The sequence below is a fragment of the Syzygium oleosum genome, unplaced genomic scaffold, assembly GCF_021117445.2.
Source record: "Syzygium oleosum isolate NSW1041296 unplaced genomic scaffold, Sole_v2.1 Sole_v2.27, whole genome shotgun sequence".
NCBI lineage: Eukaryota > Viridiplantae > Streptophyta > Magnoliopsida > Myrtales > Myrtaceae > Syzygium > Syzygium oleosum.
Window position 1 is genome coordinate 3,586,364 of NW_026607511.1, and position 17,357 is coordinate 3,603,720.

The 17,357-nt window shown below is 45.5% G+C and overlaps 1 protein-coding gene across 1 annotated transcript; it reads right to left on the reverse strand.

Moving 5' to 3' along the window:
- Positions 1-1,256: 1,256 nt before the first annotated feature.
- On the reverse strand, positions 1,257-1,721 carry LOC130135060 (uncharacterized). The gene has a single exon (XM_056303306.1). The coding sequence runs from the start codon at positions 1,719-1,721 to the stop codon at positions 1,257-1,259; it is 465 nt and encodes a 154-aa protein (XP_056159281.1).
- Between the last annotated feature and the right edge of the window lie 15,636 nt (positions 1,722-17,357).

A 17,357-nucleotide genomic window follows, 5' to 3' on the forward strand; every position in this document is an offset into this window, starting at 1 on the left:
TCCGCCACTTTATTAGCATTTCCAGGGTGAAACATAATATCGCAGTTATAGTCCTTAAGGAGTTCCATCTAACGACGTTGTCTCATGTTCAGTTCCTTCTGGGAGAACAAGTACCTTAAACTTTGATGGTCCGTATAAATTCGAAATTTCTCCCCACACAGATAGTGTTTCCAAATCTTGAGAGCGAAACTAATCGCGGCCAACTTCAAGTCATGCGTCGGATAATTCTGCTTATGTGGCCTTAATTGTCGCGATGCGTATGCCACTACTCTTCCGTGTTGCATTAGCACACATCCCAATCCTCTTAACGATGCGTCATTGTAAATCTCATATCCTCCCGGACCTGACGAGATCGTCAACATTGGCGTGGTCGTCAACCTCTGTTTTAATTCTTGGAAGCTCCTTTCGCACTTATCCGTCCATTCAAATCTCGTCTCCTTCTTTAATAACCACGTCAACGGTGTTGCTAATGCCGAAAACCTTTCCACGAAGCGTCTATAATAACCTGCTAGACCCAAGAAGCTCCGAATCTCAGTTGCTGTTGTCGGCCTCGGCCAATTTGTGACGGCTTCAATCTTTATCGGGTTCACCCCAATTCCTTCTCCGGATATCACATGTCCTAAGAACGCCACTCGATGAAGCCAGAATTCGCACTTACTCAACTTAGCGTAGAGTGCATGTGACATTCCGAATTTCGGCCCATTTTTGGGATTTATAAAACGTGTAATTCGTCAATGTGCTTATAGTAAAATCTCGCCCGGGAACTGATCACTTCCGGTTATTGTTTTAAATTTGAGATTTCGCTAGAATCGCATTCGATCGAATTTTGCCATTATTTAGAGCCCAAACTTTGATGTCGAATTTTTCGGAGTTCCGGGACGAATTTAATTGGACGGTGTCGATATTATTGTGGCCAGCCTCGAAATTACCCCGGATATGTGAAAAGTGGATTTTTGACCGGGTGCAGATTTGGACTAGTAGACCTCTCTCGGGGTAGTTTGATTTAATTAATTTGGCCTTTGTCCCTTATTATATTCTAGGATTAATTTGGACCGGTAGATCGTTTTCGATTTTAAATATGGGCCATCGGATCGCAATTATTATTTGAATGTTTATTTATTTTTCTCTCTCTCTCTCCCCGGTCACTTTCCCCCTCTTGCGCACGTCTGTCCCCCCCTCTGTCAGACCTATCCACTCTCCTTTCTCTCTCTCTTCCTTTTCTTCTTTTTCTTTTTTTCTCTTCTTTTTCTTCTTCTTCATCTTCTTCCCCGCGGCTGCTCCTGCTTCCCTGTTCTTGCTGCCCGACGCCGCTCGCAGGACCAGCCCGGCCCGCCGCCGCCTCGCATGCTGCCGTCGCCCGAGCCGAGCAGCGCGCGCTTTCGTCGCCCCGCGACCGCTGTTCGCCTGCCCCCTTTCGCTTTGTCGCCGGTCTCGCACGGCGCGCACGCGGAAGAAGCAGCTCGCCCGCCGCGTCCGCCGATTCGGCGCTGCCCAGCCGCTAGTCGGCCCGCCCGCGACGCCGCCGTGCCGCCTCCGGCCGACGCGCGACCTCCACTTTCCCCCCTGTTTTCCTTCCCCGACGCTCTCCCCTGTTTCGGCCCCGGGCTTCGCCGCCACCACGTACTGCCGTTCCGGCCGCCGCCGCTCCGTTTTCGCCACCCAGCCTTTCCCCCAGCCACCTCCGCCGCCCTGCTGCCCCCCTTGGCCGCCACTACCGCCATTCCCCTGTTTTTCTCCCTCACCGACGCTCCCCTGTTTTGGACTCTCCCCGGCGCCGCCTCGTCCAGCCGCCGCGCGCTGCCGTTCCGGCCGTCGCCGCTGCTCCGTCCGCCACCACCTAGCTCCCAGCAACCTTACCCAGCCTCTTGCAGCCGCTGTGCTTGCCGGGACCAGCCCAACCGCCGTTGTCGTCGCCGTCGCCGAGCGTCCCGGGCCATGGCTGTGCTCGCCTAGCCGCTGCCCAACCAGCCTGAGCTTGCCCAAGCCGTGGCCGGACTGCCCCGGGCCGTGGCCGTGTGCCGAGTCGTGGTCGAGCCCCGTACCCGTCGTGCCCTCGTTGTTATTGTTCATCCGGCCCGTTTTGAGCCCGCGCAAGTTTTTCCCGGGCCAAATTGAAGTAAGTGACATTCTAATCCCTATTTAGTACAATGGGTATTATTAGACTTGTTTAGAGATTAAGTAGAATTAATTCAGTGACTAAGTTAGAAAATGAATTAGTTGGCTAGAATATGATTAGTACTTGAATTATGTGATAAGTGGTGGATTAAATTGTGATGATTGCGTGGCAAATTGTGACGTGCTAAATATCCGTATTGTCTTGGCGTGTGTGGGAAAGTTGACGTGTGATTGTGACCGGCTTGAATGTCGGAATCGTGAGCTTGTGATTTGGAATTGGGGTGATTGTGAGTGCATATTTGTGGCTATTGCTGGTGGGTCAATGATTGGCTTATCGTGGCGTTTGTGGGTGGAATTGATAGTTGAATGTGACCGACTTGAAGGTCGGGTTGGTGGAATATTGTGGTGAGCATGCCTTGAGTTTGATTGGTATGACTTGTGAGAATGGCGAATTGTGTTGTGGTGCATGTGCATGAGAAAAGCCCGGATTGATCGGAGGGCTGCCAACCTGAGGCGTGGTTACGCGGGTGTGGCGAAAGGCATGACGGACTGAGGCGTAGGTTACGCGGATCATTGGAAGGAAAAATGTCGAGGAGTGGTTACGCGGGACCGAGCCCGGCTTGATCTGAGGGCTGAGCCTGAGGCGCAGTAGCGCGGGCTGTGAGATTGGGCTTGAGGCGCAGTGGCGCGGGCAGTGTGAAAGGACCTGGGAGGTCGTGGAAAGTTGTTCGACCACGCATGCGAGTTGAGTGTGATTGAATTGATTGAACTGATTGGACTGGCTAATTGAATGTGTGATTGAATTGGTGGGATTGATTGAGTGCCAGTGTGGTTGGCGTTTGATTGATTGTGATATGTTATTGAGTTAGTATTATTGTCTTGTCGCGATTTTACTAACGTGTAGAGTTAGTACGCGTTCTGATGGCAAAGGTAAGTACATTGTTGTGAGCTCGTTAAGTTGTTGGTTAGATTGTTTGTACGACTTGTCTGGGTACGCATTGGCCTTCGTAGGGTTTAGGGTGTTGCTTATTGAGACTCGTTCTCACGGTTATTATATAACCACTTTCAGATCTGCGACCGTGATTGATTGAAGACGCCACCAGGGTACCTCGGGAGTGGAGGACGAGTCAAGTTACCCTATATTTTATGTGCCCCTCTTTTGTATAGCGAAGTAGGATATCCAACCATTGTTCCCTTTTGATGTTGTGTATTTGCAATTATTGTTTTGTGCTATCCCTTTGTCATATTTTATTGTCTGGGCTGTTTTAAATTCGCTTCCGTTTGCCTTTATCGTTGGGTGTTTCGTTTGGGGTCGGCGACGCATCCTGGGACGTCGCGTTCAATACGATCGTTGAAGGGGTGTGGCGAGCCTGTTGGGGTCTGGGGCATGACAGTGCATGTTCCCTCAAGGTTCGTAGAATCTTTTCCAAATGTACCTCATGCTCGGCGGAACTCTTCGAATACACTAGAATATCGTCTATGAACACGATCATAAAATGATCTAGAAATTCCTTGAATACCCGATTCATTAAATCCATAAAAGGCTGCAAGGGCGTTCGTCAGTCCAAACGGCATCACCGTAAACTCATAGTATCCATACCTCGTCCTAAATGCGGACTTCGGCACGTCCTCCTTCTTGATCCTCAATTGGTGATAGCCAGTCCTCAAATCGATCTTAGAAAACATTGATGCCCCTTATAACTGATCAAACAGGTCATCAATCCTTGGCAACGGGTACTTATTCTTAATGGTCACCTGGTTCAATTGTCTGTAGTCAATGCACAACCTCAATGATCCATCTTTTTTCCTCACGAATAACACTGGCGCTCCCCATGGAGATGCACTCGGGCGAATGAAGCCTTTAGCCAATAACTCTTGCATTTGGACTTTCAATTCCTTCAATTTCGATAGTGACATCCTATAAGGTGCTTTCGAGATCGGTTCCGTCCCTGGGCCTAACTCAATCACGAACTCCACTTCTCTATTGGTGGCAGTCCCGGCAATTCTTGAGGAAAGACATCGAGAAAATTGCACACCACGGCTATGTCTTTTAGCCTCGGCTCTCCAGCCGTCAAATCAACTACATTTGCCAGAAATCCTTGGCACCCTTCATCCAGCAGCTTTGTTACCTCTAGCGACGAAATCCAAGGGATCGAGGTTCCTCCTCGGTTTCCCACAAACTCAAATCTAGGATGTCCAACCGGATTGAATTGGATCACCCTGCTACTACAGTCCATAACAGCTCTCTGTTTGACTAGCTAATCCATACCAACAATCACATTAAAGTCATGCATAAATAAAACCGCCAAATCTATTCTTCCTTCCCTATCGCCAATCATTATCTTACAATTGGGACATCCAAACACAATCAACACTTTATCATTCAGCGGAGTAGTCACACATAGCATAACGTCAAGCGATTTTGGCTCAATCCCAGATAATTTAACGAACTGCTTGGATATAAATGAATGCGATGCCCCCGGATCAAACAAGGCATATGCAGCATAATCACACGAAGAGACCGTACCTGTGACCACGCCAAGTGCGTCCTCAGCTTCCCTCCTTGCCATTGCATACACCCGTTCTTGGGCCGGTGGCCTATTCTGGTTGGCCGGCTGGATGGCTCCAATTTGATTTTCATTCCGAGGCGGCGGCGGCAATAGTGTAGGTGACCTGGCCTGCCTGTTGTTAGGACAATCCCTCATCTGATGGCCCCTTTCACCACATGTAAAACATGCTCCACCCCTATTCAGGTAATGTCCATTTCCGTGCCTTCCTCCACATAGCCTACACGGGGCGTTCTGGTAACGGTTTGGCTTCCCGATATTCCTTCGAGCGGGAGGGACGAAACGACTATTTCCCGCCATAGTTCTTTTCCCAATTTGATAGTTGTCCCTAGCTGGGGCATACCGCGATCTAGAAGCGGCAGCCCGATCCGTTTGATCTCGCTCAATTGACTAGGCCCTCTCATAGATCTCATTATAGCCCCTCAAGTTCAATGAGATCATTTGACTACGAAGGTCCGGTTTCAGCCCATCCCGGAACCTCCTAGCTTTGTCCATTGGGTCCTCCACCATTCTGGGGGCAAATTTGGACAACCTCGCAAATTCGGCTTCATACTGATCCACCGACATCTGACCCTGACGAAGTCTCATAAATTCCGCCAGTTTATGCTCTCGAGCGCTTACCATTGAAGGTCTTAGTGAAGATGGTCCAATTCGGAGGAGTACCAGTAGGGAATACTTGACCTCTGGTGGCCCTCCACTAATCACTTACATTACTCTGAAGCTGGTAGACTGCTAGTGTTACCTTCTCTTCCTCAGTGCACCCCAGCACCTCGAAAGCCTTTTCTAGCTCTTCCACCCATCTTGGGGCAGCCTCAGCATCGCCTCTCCCATCAAACTTCGGGGGTTTCAACCTTAGAAACTGTTCTACTAGCTTGGACATTGGCCTGATCACATTTACTCGCACTGGGTCAGGATTTTCACCAATCACATTATTCCCCTGGCCTCCATTATTTCCAATAATCTCGCTGGCAGCTGCAGCGGCGACATTAGCACTTCTTTCCCCCGTCTGTCTACCCGATAATATTTCCGCTTCCTTGAACGTCCTCCAAATTTCATCAAACCTGGGATCTTCCACAACTCCAGCTTGCGGGGCTACAAGACCTCGACCTTGACCTCGACCTCTACTTCGACCTCTACCTCGACCTCAACTGCTCATCTAACCGGCTCTCACAAATGCTCACCTGCTAAATTGCACGCAGGAATTAGAAACCTACGCCAACTATACCAATCTAAGCCCTAGGCAGTGAATCACAACAACAATTCACTAAACAGGCAGCCAATCACGAACAACACCCAATCACAACCAACAGAGTTCGCGTACTCACCTCAAGTCCTAATGCACCTACACCTCACATATTATTGCATAAAATCACTCAGCAACCACAATCACATAGTTTGTGGTACGCATGGCACACGAGTCTCCCTAACTAACTACCCCAAAGTCATTGCTCCTTATCACTTCAGGCTTCGACTATCTTGGATCGAGCTGACCTTACTCTGATACCAAATCAATGGGAGTGTCACGCCACGAACCCCGACGGGCTTGCGACACCCCTCCGAAGGTCGTATTGATCGCAATGTCCTAAGACGCGTCACCGATCCCAAACGAAACACCTAAAGTCGTACGCAGGCAGAAACGAAATTTAAACATCCCGGACAATAAGTAATGACAACGGGGTAGAACAAACGCAAATCAATAAACACATAACATTAGCTTGAAATCCCAAATATTCCTAGGGTTAATATCCACCTTCGTCATAAAAAAGGAACAGGTGGCCAGATAGACTACTAACTACACAAAAAGGGACTATACCAAAAAGGCTTCCAGGCCCAACACCTAAACATCCCTACGGCGCCCAATCCGAATCGGACCCTGAAGGTTCTGACTCCGTGTCCGAGTCGATCTCGATCGGCTCCTCCTCATACTCGGACACCATAGGCTCTTCCTCGAGCTCGGGCTCGGGCTCGGATTCCTCGAATTCCTCTTCCAGCTCGAGATCTGCAGGGGCAACAGGTTTGGGTTCGGGTTCCGGCACAGGCTCGGGTTTAGGCTATGGAACGGTCACTGGTTCTGGACCAGGGTCCTCCGGTGGACTGTCGGGATCCATCACCTCACCATCGGGAGTAAACTTATCCCAAGGCTCCCAATTCACCGCATCCTCGTTAGTATGCTGCAACCCCTCAAAACCCCAGATTGGCCCAGTAGTCACCAACCCGACACGATGGGACCAAGCCAAATAGGTATGGCGTTGCAGTCCCTCTAGTCCCACGTCTACCCAAACATTGGTAAGATGCCTAAAGTACGTCTCACTCGGACTCAGTCCCGGATTTTCGGTCTCCTCATGCACCGTATTCATGGGAATCCCAAAACGCCTAGGTGGCGACATACTCAAGGTTGGGGATCTAAAAATGTTTGCACTACAGTAATGAGAATAAATCTCAATAAGCAGATAACCTATACCCCACCTAGGGCAATGCGTACCCAGACAAGTCTAACATGCAATCCACTAGCCAACACAATCAATTTTACACAACATACTTACCTCGCCTCGAACTACGTGCCAACTCTGCATATTAGAATATCCACCATAAAGCAATAGTAATTCAAGAACATAACATCGCCACTCAAACGCCATAACCACGTACATTCAATCAATTCAATCACACTCAATTCGCATTCGTAGTAGAACATCTTTCTCACGACCCGCGCCACTGTGCCTCAAGTCCATTCTCACTACCCGCGCCACTGCGCTTCAGGCCCAATCTTACAGCTCGCGCTACTGCGCCTCAGGCTCAGCCCTCCGATCAAGCCGAGCTCAGTCCCGCGTAACCACGCCTCAGGATATTTCTCTCGACCCGTGTAACCACGCCTCAAGTTATTTCTTGCCTTTCTAGCCACACCCGCGTAGCCACGCCTCAGGTTGGTAGCCCTCCGATTAATGCGGACTCAGTCCCGCCTAACCACGCCTCAGGACATTTCTCTCGACTCGCGTAACCACGCCTCAGGTCATTTCTTGCCTTTCTAGCCACACCCGCGTTATCACGCCTCAGGTTGGCAGCCCTTCCGATCAATCCGGGCTCAGTCCCGCGTAACCACATCTCAGGACATTTCTCGTGCACATGCACCACAACACAATTTTCCATCTAACATGTCGTACAGTTCACATTCAAATCACCACCAATGTCAATCTGACACGCTATAACACCCAATTCAAGTCATGCTCCCCATATCGGCCTACCGATCCGACATTCAAGCTGACACATTCAAATATTCCATTTCACCCATAAACTCCACAACAACTCGGTCATGTCACCCATCTCATGCAATCACTAAATTAGCCACACAATCATCACCACAATAATCCATAAATTGAGGACATTCAATTTAACTAATCCACGTCTAATTTAATCCCTAATCCGGTACTAATCATACCCAAAACAAGTCAAAAAATACCCATTATACTAAGTAGGGTTTAGGAAGTCACTTACTAAGTTTTGGCCCGAGAAAAATCCACACAGGCTCAAAATGGTCCGGGTGAACAGTGCTGGGCTCAGCACGGGCGTTGGCCAAACGGGCGTGCTGACTGGCCAACACGGGCACGGTGGCTGAACGGTGCACCTAGCGCACGGGCACGGTGGCCAAGCGGCGCGCCTGGGGTACACGTGCGGGCTAGACGGTTGACGTGCCTGGGAGACGGGCTGGCTGGATGGGCGACGTGCCTGGGAGAGCTGGTTGGTTGTCCGGCCACAGCGGGGCACGCTCGGTAGGCGAGCTTAGGCATGGCTGGGCACGCTTGGCCGGCGAGCTGGCTGGCCGGCTGGCTAGCTAGTCGGCTAGCTAGCTGGCCTTCTGGCTGGGACGGTGAGCGGCGGCGGCGACGGTGGCTGTGCGGCGGAGGCTCGGCCACGACCGGGACAGTCCGGCCAAGGCTGAGCTGGGGTGGCGTTAGGCGGACCAGGTGGGCACGGCGGCTGCAGGTGACTAAGTGGCGGCGGACGGAGCAGTGGCGGTGGCTGGAACGACGGCGCGCAGCGACTGGACGAGGCAGAGCCGGGCAAGGAGGAAGAGGAGCTCGGGGAAGGAGAAACACGGGAAGGAAGGCCGGCGACGGGAACGTCAGGACCGGCGACGGGAACGGCAGGACCGGCGACGGTCGGGGGTGGTACGGCGACGCCACAGGCGGAGGAGCAGAGCAGAACGGTCGGCTGGGCAATGCCCGGCCGTGACAGGCGCAGCGACAGTCGGGCACGACGAGCTCGAGCAGCAAGCTAGGTTCACGGCGACAACAACGATGGACAGCGCGGCGGCAGCGAAGGATAGACGATGTAGTGGCGGTCGGGCGCGGCAAGTGGTCGGGCGCAGCGAGTGGCAACAGAAGCAGAACTAGTCGGGCGGAAGAAAAGACCGACGAAGAAGAAGAAAAGAAGAAGAAAATGGGAAGAAGAAAAGGAGGAGAGAGAAGAGAGAGGGGACATTGCATGGGGTAGAGACGGAGAGGATGCGCATAGCTGGAGGGGCAGACGCGCGTGTAGGGTGTGCATGGCAGAGAGGAGAGAGAGAGAGAGGAAAGTCAACGCGATGATTACGATCTAACGGCCTACGTTCGAATCCAAAAACGATCCAACGGCCCACGAAAATCCTAATTAATAATATAGGAAAAAGGGCCAAAAGAAAACAAATAAAACACTCTATAAGGGAGGTTTACTAGTCTAAATTCGCACTCGATCATGTTGATACTTAATTTTTATCTCATTTTTGTCATATTTTCAAAAATTTCAAAATTAGGTCTAGGGATCTTGGCCAAGCCTAGAAACCTATATCTAAACCAAAAAAATAATTTTTTATCATTTTTCTGCATTTTTTTCTTAATTTCTTTTAGTCAAAATAAGCAAGAAAATCAAGAAAAATAGTAAATGGAGTCAGAAAATTCCATAAAAATAGTCATTAATCTTATTTTAAATCCAATTTCATAAATACATTGTCAATTTTAGAAAATTTCAATCAGGTGTATGTTTTTTTCCAAAATTGGACAAAATTAAGCCCGAATTGAACCAAAAATGAAATTAAATTTTTTCTAGACATTTTTAAGTCACAGTGTCTTCACAAAAATTGATTCTAGGACCTTTAATTGCACAATTTGACATAAAAATCAAAAATCCCCAAAAAATTGATTGAAAATTAAGAATTTTGAACCTAAATTGGGAATCGTGCCCAAAATGAAATTTTCGAAATGTGAGACTATCATTTCTAGGGTTAATCAGGTGTGCGTAATCCAATTTTGGCATCAATTTTGCCTAATCAGGTTATTAAGACCTCGAATTAAACAGAATCCTATTGACTCGAATATAAAAATGAGAAAATCTTGGGCACAATTATAATAAAAATTGGGGAAAATTATATGTTTGGGTTCGGAATATGCTGGGAAATTCAATTTTGAGATTGAATTTCGAAAATTTGTGGAAATTGGGTTTAATTCGCGAATTTAGGCAAAACCGTAATTTCCGGGTCGAGCGGGTCGACCCTACCCGACCCGAACAGTATCGTCTTCTTCACCCGGCCACTCAACCCCCGAGAAACCCAGAAAACTAACTCAAACCCGCGACTTTGTCAAACATTTTCCAGCCATTTAAGCACGTGTTGATCGGCTTGGCCAACTGGAAAATGTCCAGCTGACACCGGTTAACGACCCCAACCGATTGGGAGTCGGTTTCAACAATTTTTGAGCGGGAAATCAAAGAACAAAAAAACAAGAAAAGCGGAAGAGCAGAGAAGGGAACCTGTTCGAGAAAATTCCCGAGAGAGAGAAGAGAGAGAAAGGAGGGAAATCGAAGAGAGAAAGCTAGAGAGAGAGGGTCGGAGGTCCCCCCGTGAGTATTCGGCGTCGCCTTAGACGGCGGGGCGCCGGCGAATCACGAGTTGGCCATGACCTCCCCTCGCCGTGCCAAGCCGGAAAAGCTGACCGCGAAGGTCTGAAAATCAACCTCGGCCGGCGCATCCAGACCTGTTACGGCGAATCCAAGCACACCTAGAGGAAGAGAAAGTATCAAGGAACGACCTCTGAGGTGCGAATCACTTCAACAAATTCATTTGGTCGTCGAACGAATCAGGTAAATATCGTTCACAGTCAGTTTTCTCAAAAATTTTCTAGAATTCGATTTTGTTTCAATGTGCATTTTTAAGTGATTTCATTGATGAATCTTGGTATGTTGATGTCTATTACTAGTTTCTACTCAATTTCGTGTGATTTGATTGTGTTTTTGGGTACTAAAAATGCATAAACCGAGTTGGCCCTTCATGTAAACCCCTTCGCCGGAGCTCCAACAACCACGCCGGAGTATCGCCGTGGCCGAAAGGCCATTCAGGTTAGTCTTCCTGACCTTGATTGATGTTTTAGGATTCAAGTTCTAAACAAAAATGAAAATTTAAACAGTGCAAGTTAGGTTTTTTGGACCGGCTTTTTGCCGTCTGGCGAAGGTCCGGCGGCGACTGAATTAGACTAGAATGATAATAGGACATGTGAACTTGTTGATGGTGCAAATGGAACGGCGGAATAGTCGCCGGAAGGTCACCGACGGTGAGCCTAAAGTCGCGGCCTTGAGAACATTAAACACAAATTCATGCCTACCAAGTGTTCGGGGAAATGCCCCAATGAAAGAAGACCAAAACGGTGCCGTTTTGGCACCTTGCCCGTCGGAGGAGGTGACCAGCGTCGGCGACGGCCGGTTCGGTCTCGGCCGAACTGGTCTGAACCGGTCCGGTCCAGTTCGTTCCCCGGCGGGAAAATTTCAAAAAAATAATAAAAGATAAAAAAATCAATAAAAAATAAAATTTGGAAAATTCTAAAAAAATCACAAAAATCATAAAAATCAGATTTTTCTTAGAAAATTCGAAAATTCGCAGAAAATTAATAAAAATCAAAGAATTTTCAGAAAAATCATAAAAATTTCAAAAATTCAGAAAATACAAATAAAAATTTTGAAAATTCTGGAAAATCAATAAAAAATTGGAAAATCCTCAAAAATTTCCAGAAATTCATAAAAAAATCATTTCTCGGATTAAGAAATTTTTCCGAAAAAAAAAATAAAAAAATAAAAAATTTTAAAAATTCACAGAAAGGACCAAAATCATCGTGGCCAGCCATAAAAGATGAAATTCGAATTTTTGAAGTGTCCAAATGGCACTTAAAAAAATCAAAAATCAAAAATTTTGAAAATCCACAAAATGAAGTAAAATCATTGTGGCCAGTCATAAAAAATAAAATTTGAATTTTCTGAAATGCCTAAGTTGCATTTTTTTGGAAAATTCCAAATTTAGGGATAAAACCCCTAAAAAACCCTAAATCCTAAAAATGTGTAAATCATGAAATGAACAAGCTATTAGAGCTTCGTTAGGATTTGGGTGTTTTGCTTGACTTTTATTTCTAGTGGCCAAATTAGGGTTACTGTGATTGACTTGCCATTGGTTGTGCATTTAATTTTTGGATGCTTAATTGTCTGTCCATGATTAGATTAGTGAATTAACCTTAGGGATTCGTGTAATGTGCTAGACATGTCATATCGTTTTTAGGTACCGAAAGGGCGTTAATGGTCCCAATTTGGGATCGTTAACGTAACCAAGTCCCTTATCCAGAATCTCTGATTCGTAGGATTGTGGTACTTCTCCCGTACTTCAATTAGGTTTCTAGTCAATCTACCGTAAATGACTAGTGGCGACTCCAAGTTCAAATTTGGATCAAGTAAACCCCGCTATCGCGTGAGGTATGGTCTAGGAGAGACCCGTATAGAAAAATACCTCCACCCTAAGCACGCAAGCGAGTGGCGCAACAGGTCAAAAATCCACTTTTCACATATCCCGGGTAATATCGAGGCTGGCCACAATAATACCGACACCGTCCAATTAAATTCGTCCCGGAACTTCGAGAAATTCGATACCAAAGTTTGGGCTCTAAATAATGGCCAAATTCAATCGAGTGCAATTCTAGCGAAATCTCTAATTTAAAATAATAACTCAAGAGTGATCAGTTCCGGGCGAGATTTTATTATAAGTGCACTGACGAAATACACGTTTTATAAATCCCAAAAATGGGCCGAAATTCGGAATGTCACAATCTTTACTTAATGTGTGGACTCGAGAGGGAGTGGGGACTCCCCCATTTACCTAATGTCTAGTCAAATTATTGCATCTTGTGGACCTGAGCAACATGCATGGCCTTTTTTCCAATGATAGAGCTCCATTGATTGGGAATCCTATGAAGATATTCATACCATGGACGGTCTGAAAAAGGACAAATAGATTGCACAGTAACTGAGGCAAAGATGCTTGATAGCAAGACACTGAAGGGAAGCGAAAAAAGCTATGATGAGTGGTTCCAAGAACATAGGCCACCATAAAGCGACGCGTGGAAGTTGCTTTACAGAGAGCTTTAGGCCGGTTTTCATGTGGGAGATATATATAGTCCCAATTCACTTTGTCGATTCTCATTGGATGAGCTAAAGACATAAAAAAAAAAAGGTATGCAGTAATAAATTGTGAAATTATGTGGATCTTACTTAAACATTTGGTGTAGCCGATATGACTAACTATTTGGCAAATCTCATGTGCTCCTAAACTAAGTTAATTGATTGAGTGCATCCGCGTTATCATATTTTTATTTTTTTTAGCATTGTATCTAAATTCACAAGGGTAGCGTATCCAAATTTATGTTGAGTTAGCTCACATTTGATTGATGAGTTTTGACGATTAAGTCTATTTGTACTGTCCAATTATCTATATACCTAAATAATATGATTTGTCCAATGTAATATAACTTAATGTAATAGAAAATGATCATAAATTATTTAGTAGCTATTATAATAAAGGAATACGAATGAGTTCTTGTACATTAGACTAGACTTTTTATTTTTTCCGAGCATTCGTGACTTTTTTTGCCAGATCATATCCGGACTTCTAGATGACTAAACTAAAGGGCTCATTTCAGCATTTTTTTAAATAAAAATTTTCTTTGCTCCAAGGGCCTGGTCCTTCGGGCCATTTTTAATTAAACTGGGCAAACCAATGGCCATTAGCCATGTCCTACTCAGGTCGAGCCAACCCGTTTGACAATCCTAGAGCAAAGATGTAAAACACCACCTAACCATTGAACAATCAACACAAAACCGTCTTTAAAACCCACATGCCCAAATAGTGTTTTGCCCCCTTTTCAAGATCGTGTGGTATCCGAACTTTCGAGAAGTCAACCAGCTTGACTTCCCTATTGCACTTAATTAGCATTGACTTATAAGATTTAATAAAGTTATCATTCAAACAATTGATGGTAATTGGGATTTTCCAATTGTATGGTTATGGCCTGCCGATTATGATCACAGTTCTACGTTTAGAAGGAATTTCAAATATATAGTGATTGTCAAACCACATTTTATTTTTATTTTAACACCCAAGATTGTTATTGTAAACATCACAAGTAAAAATATCATTCCAACATGAGTTCTCTCCTTTCACTTTCTCTTTGACATCCCCAACTCGATCCAATCACTTAGTCATTCCATCTCCGATTCAGGTTGATAAGAAGAGAGATCTCTCCCTCTAAATATTTCCTCTTCAAAAAATTTTGTTCTTCCAAATCTTCTCTACAAGATTCGTTGTTCTCTCAAGATTTCACTTTCCCTCGGCATCTCTCAATCGAACCTTCTCCTTCAATTTCTCTTTTGAGCCATCAACATCGATCTAACTTCTTTGTTGTGAATGGGACTTTCAAGATCATACCATTCGAATAAATCCATAATCATCTTCCTATAAAACATTAAACTATTCCTGCAGTAGGTCTTTGCTGGAAGCAATACACAATCAAGCATCAAAATCAAATTACTCATTCTCATATTACGATTTACAATATGCATCGAAAACAAACCCATTGAAAATCAACCTCATTGAAACCTTCAATTGTCTCTTCAAAAAATATAAGAATGATAAAATCCTTTGTTAGAAGAAAATGCGAAGAATCTATTTGTACTTAATCAGTCGAAACAAAGTGCATACAATAGTTAGGAAGCCTCATCTCTTCGAATTTCGCCACAAATTGACATTGTAGTGCCCGAACGTTCCCCAATTTGAAACTCTAATGGGTCAAAGTGTCGTCCCCACTCTACCAATCTTCAATTTGAACTTGTTCCGCAGACCATCTTCTAGCTTAAAAGCAAAGCCCCATCTCATGATTTTGCTTACGCTCTTGAGCTCGCAAGAGAAGCTTTCTCTAATACTCCTTTTTAAAGAATGGTCAATCTTGAGTACCAAAATGAGAATTATTATATTCAAACTGCTCCACGTGCATCAGAGTTAAGAGTCCGCAAGGAAATGGGCGATTGCCGATTTAACAAGCTCTGTGGGTAATGCCAATGTTGAATTTAATTTCGATTCTTATACTCTAAAGTTTGACTAATTTCAGGAGGGGAAGAGCTTTTTCTTTCCGTGCTCAGTTGTTATTTTTGCTTTACGGAAAATATTTCCGAGGAATGTGTTAGTCAATGCAGAATGCACTTGTTAAACAACCAATTTACGAAAGTATCGAGCTTCCGATAGCACTAATTTTAGTGTTTTCATGATTATTGTCAACACCTAAATTTTTGTTGACAATTCAAGCATCCGTCCTTGTAAAAGTACAAAAACAGAAAATAGAAAAAACAACAAAAAAGCGAAAAAGAATAGATAAATAAATACATAATAAACTAATTAGAAAAACGATGGCCGTTTAAAAGGGGGCTTTTTCTGGTTCGTGGCCCAACTCACATAGCTCCCACAAGATAAAATTTTGTTTTAAGGCCATTACGATGAATACAGACTTCCTTTCACTCTCTCTTTTTCCTTACATGAATGTAAATTTCTCATCATACTTCAAAATATAGAGAGCGGTTCGATGATGGAAATCTACTTGTACTTAAAGCAATCAGCTTCCTCCGTCTCATGACTCATCCCCACATTGTGACTATTAACACTATTGACGAAGGTGTCTTACACATTTAGGAACATTCCATTCGTTAGAACAAAACTACACGCTTTTATCCGATTTGCCAATTTGCAAGTAGGTATTAGCCAAGCAAATCTAAAGTTCTGTTCTCACCAAAAGTGAGCTAAAGCGATGCTTCCTTTGCTGTTCCCCATTGCATAGGATTTTTCACGTACGTTTGGTTAGTGATTTTGTAGATGTATACTCTTAGCATGATGTTGTCCGTCCCTTCTAATAGGGACTCGAACGTGCACAAGCCTCTTGCCTTCAAAGAAGTTCCTCTCATGAATGTGGCCCAACCGACGGATAACTTTCCATAATGTTCATGGTTGATGAGCTTCACTGGCCATGATTTGTCTTGAAAGATGAGAGCTAGGGTCTGTGGGCTTTTCTTGATGTGCGTCTTTGGGAATGGACCGGGAATTCTTGCTCAAGTGCACGTTTCACAATTTTGTCATCAGAAAGAAAAAAACAACCAATGATTTTTGATGAAGACAGTACGAGGATCCTTTTCAAAGCATGTCTAGGATAAAAACAGAAATTATTGACACGATGCACGGTTAACCTAGAGCTAACATAGTCTAGCGACTCCAAGTGATTTAAATCCAAGAGTTGTCACTGTCGTGAGGATCTTACCACATTGCTTTTCATCAAATATATTCACCTCACCGCAATCTGGTCGGGAATTGCTTGCCGATTCGAGAGCTCTGCACAAACCTAGCTCTTTCGCGTAAAAATATTTTACTCTAATATTTTCATCCCTTAATTTGAATAATATAATTTGTTACGCCCCAAACCCCATCGAGCACGCAACACACTTCTCTGGTCAAATAAAGCGACGTCCCGGAAAATCACCGACCCAATTAAACTTATCAGAGATTTATCAATCAGCGAAAGCCACAATCAATACCTAGATAAATATAACTGGGGTAAACAGGGGAGATTAACCACATCCATTACTGATTCAAACTTATAAATTATCCACAATTTACAAAACCACAATATACACAAGCACACCGAACTTCTATACTATAAACCACCAATGTCAAAAGGATCGATAGCCTGGGTACCCTATCACAAAAAATGGTACACTTCCAAAAAGCCTACTCCCAAGTCCTATACTAGCCCCTACGCCCTCTGCTTGGCGTCCACTCAGAATCTGACTCCTCATCACCCGAATCTGAATCCCCCTGAACTATCGGCTCCTCGGAGGACTCCGGCTCGGCCTCGATCTCAATCGGGTGGTCAATATCACCCGACTCTGCTGGAACCTCGACTCGCTCCTCCTCAATTGGCTCATCATCTGACTCGTCCTCTAGCACAAACTCGGGATCGTACTCTGGGACATACTCTGGCTCGTGCCATGGCCCCTCCTCAGGTGCGTCCTCCGGTTCTTCTGCAGGCTCATCTTCTGGGGCCTCTTCAGGTTCTGCCTCAGGTTCTTCCTCTTCTGGTTCTTCCTCTGGGATCGCCTCGGGATCCACATCCATCGGATCATACCCCGCCTGGGATTCTTCCGGCTCTGGTTCATGCTCGGCCCCTGAGGGCTCAGGTGTTGCAGGCGCAAGTTGAAGACCGGACTGTGCCAGACTAGTCTCTAGGCTCGTCATCTCGTCGTCGGGAGGAGGTATGGCTGATGGGTCCCAATCCCCAACTCCATCAAAGGGGACATCAA

Coding starts and splice junctions, on each gene's coding strand:
- LOC130135060 (XM_056303306.1), bottom strand. CDS start 1,721: ATGGCGGTAGTGGCGGCCAAGGGGGGCAGCAGGGCGGCGGAGGTGGCT.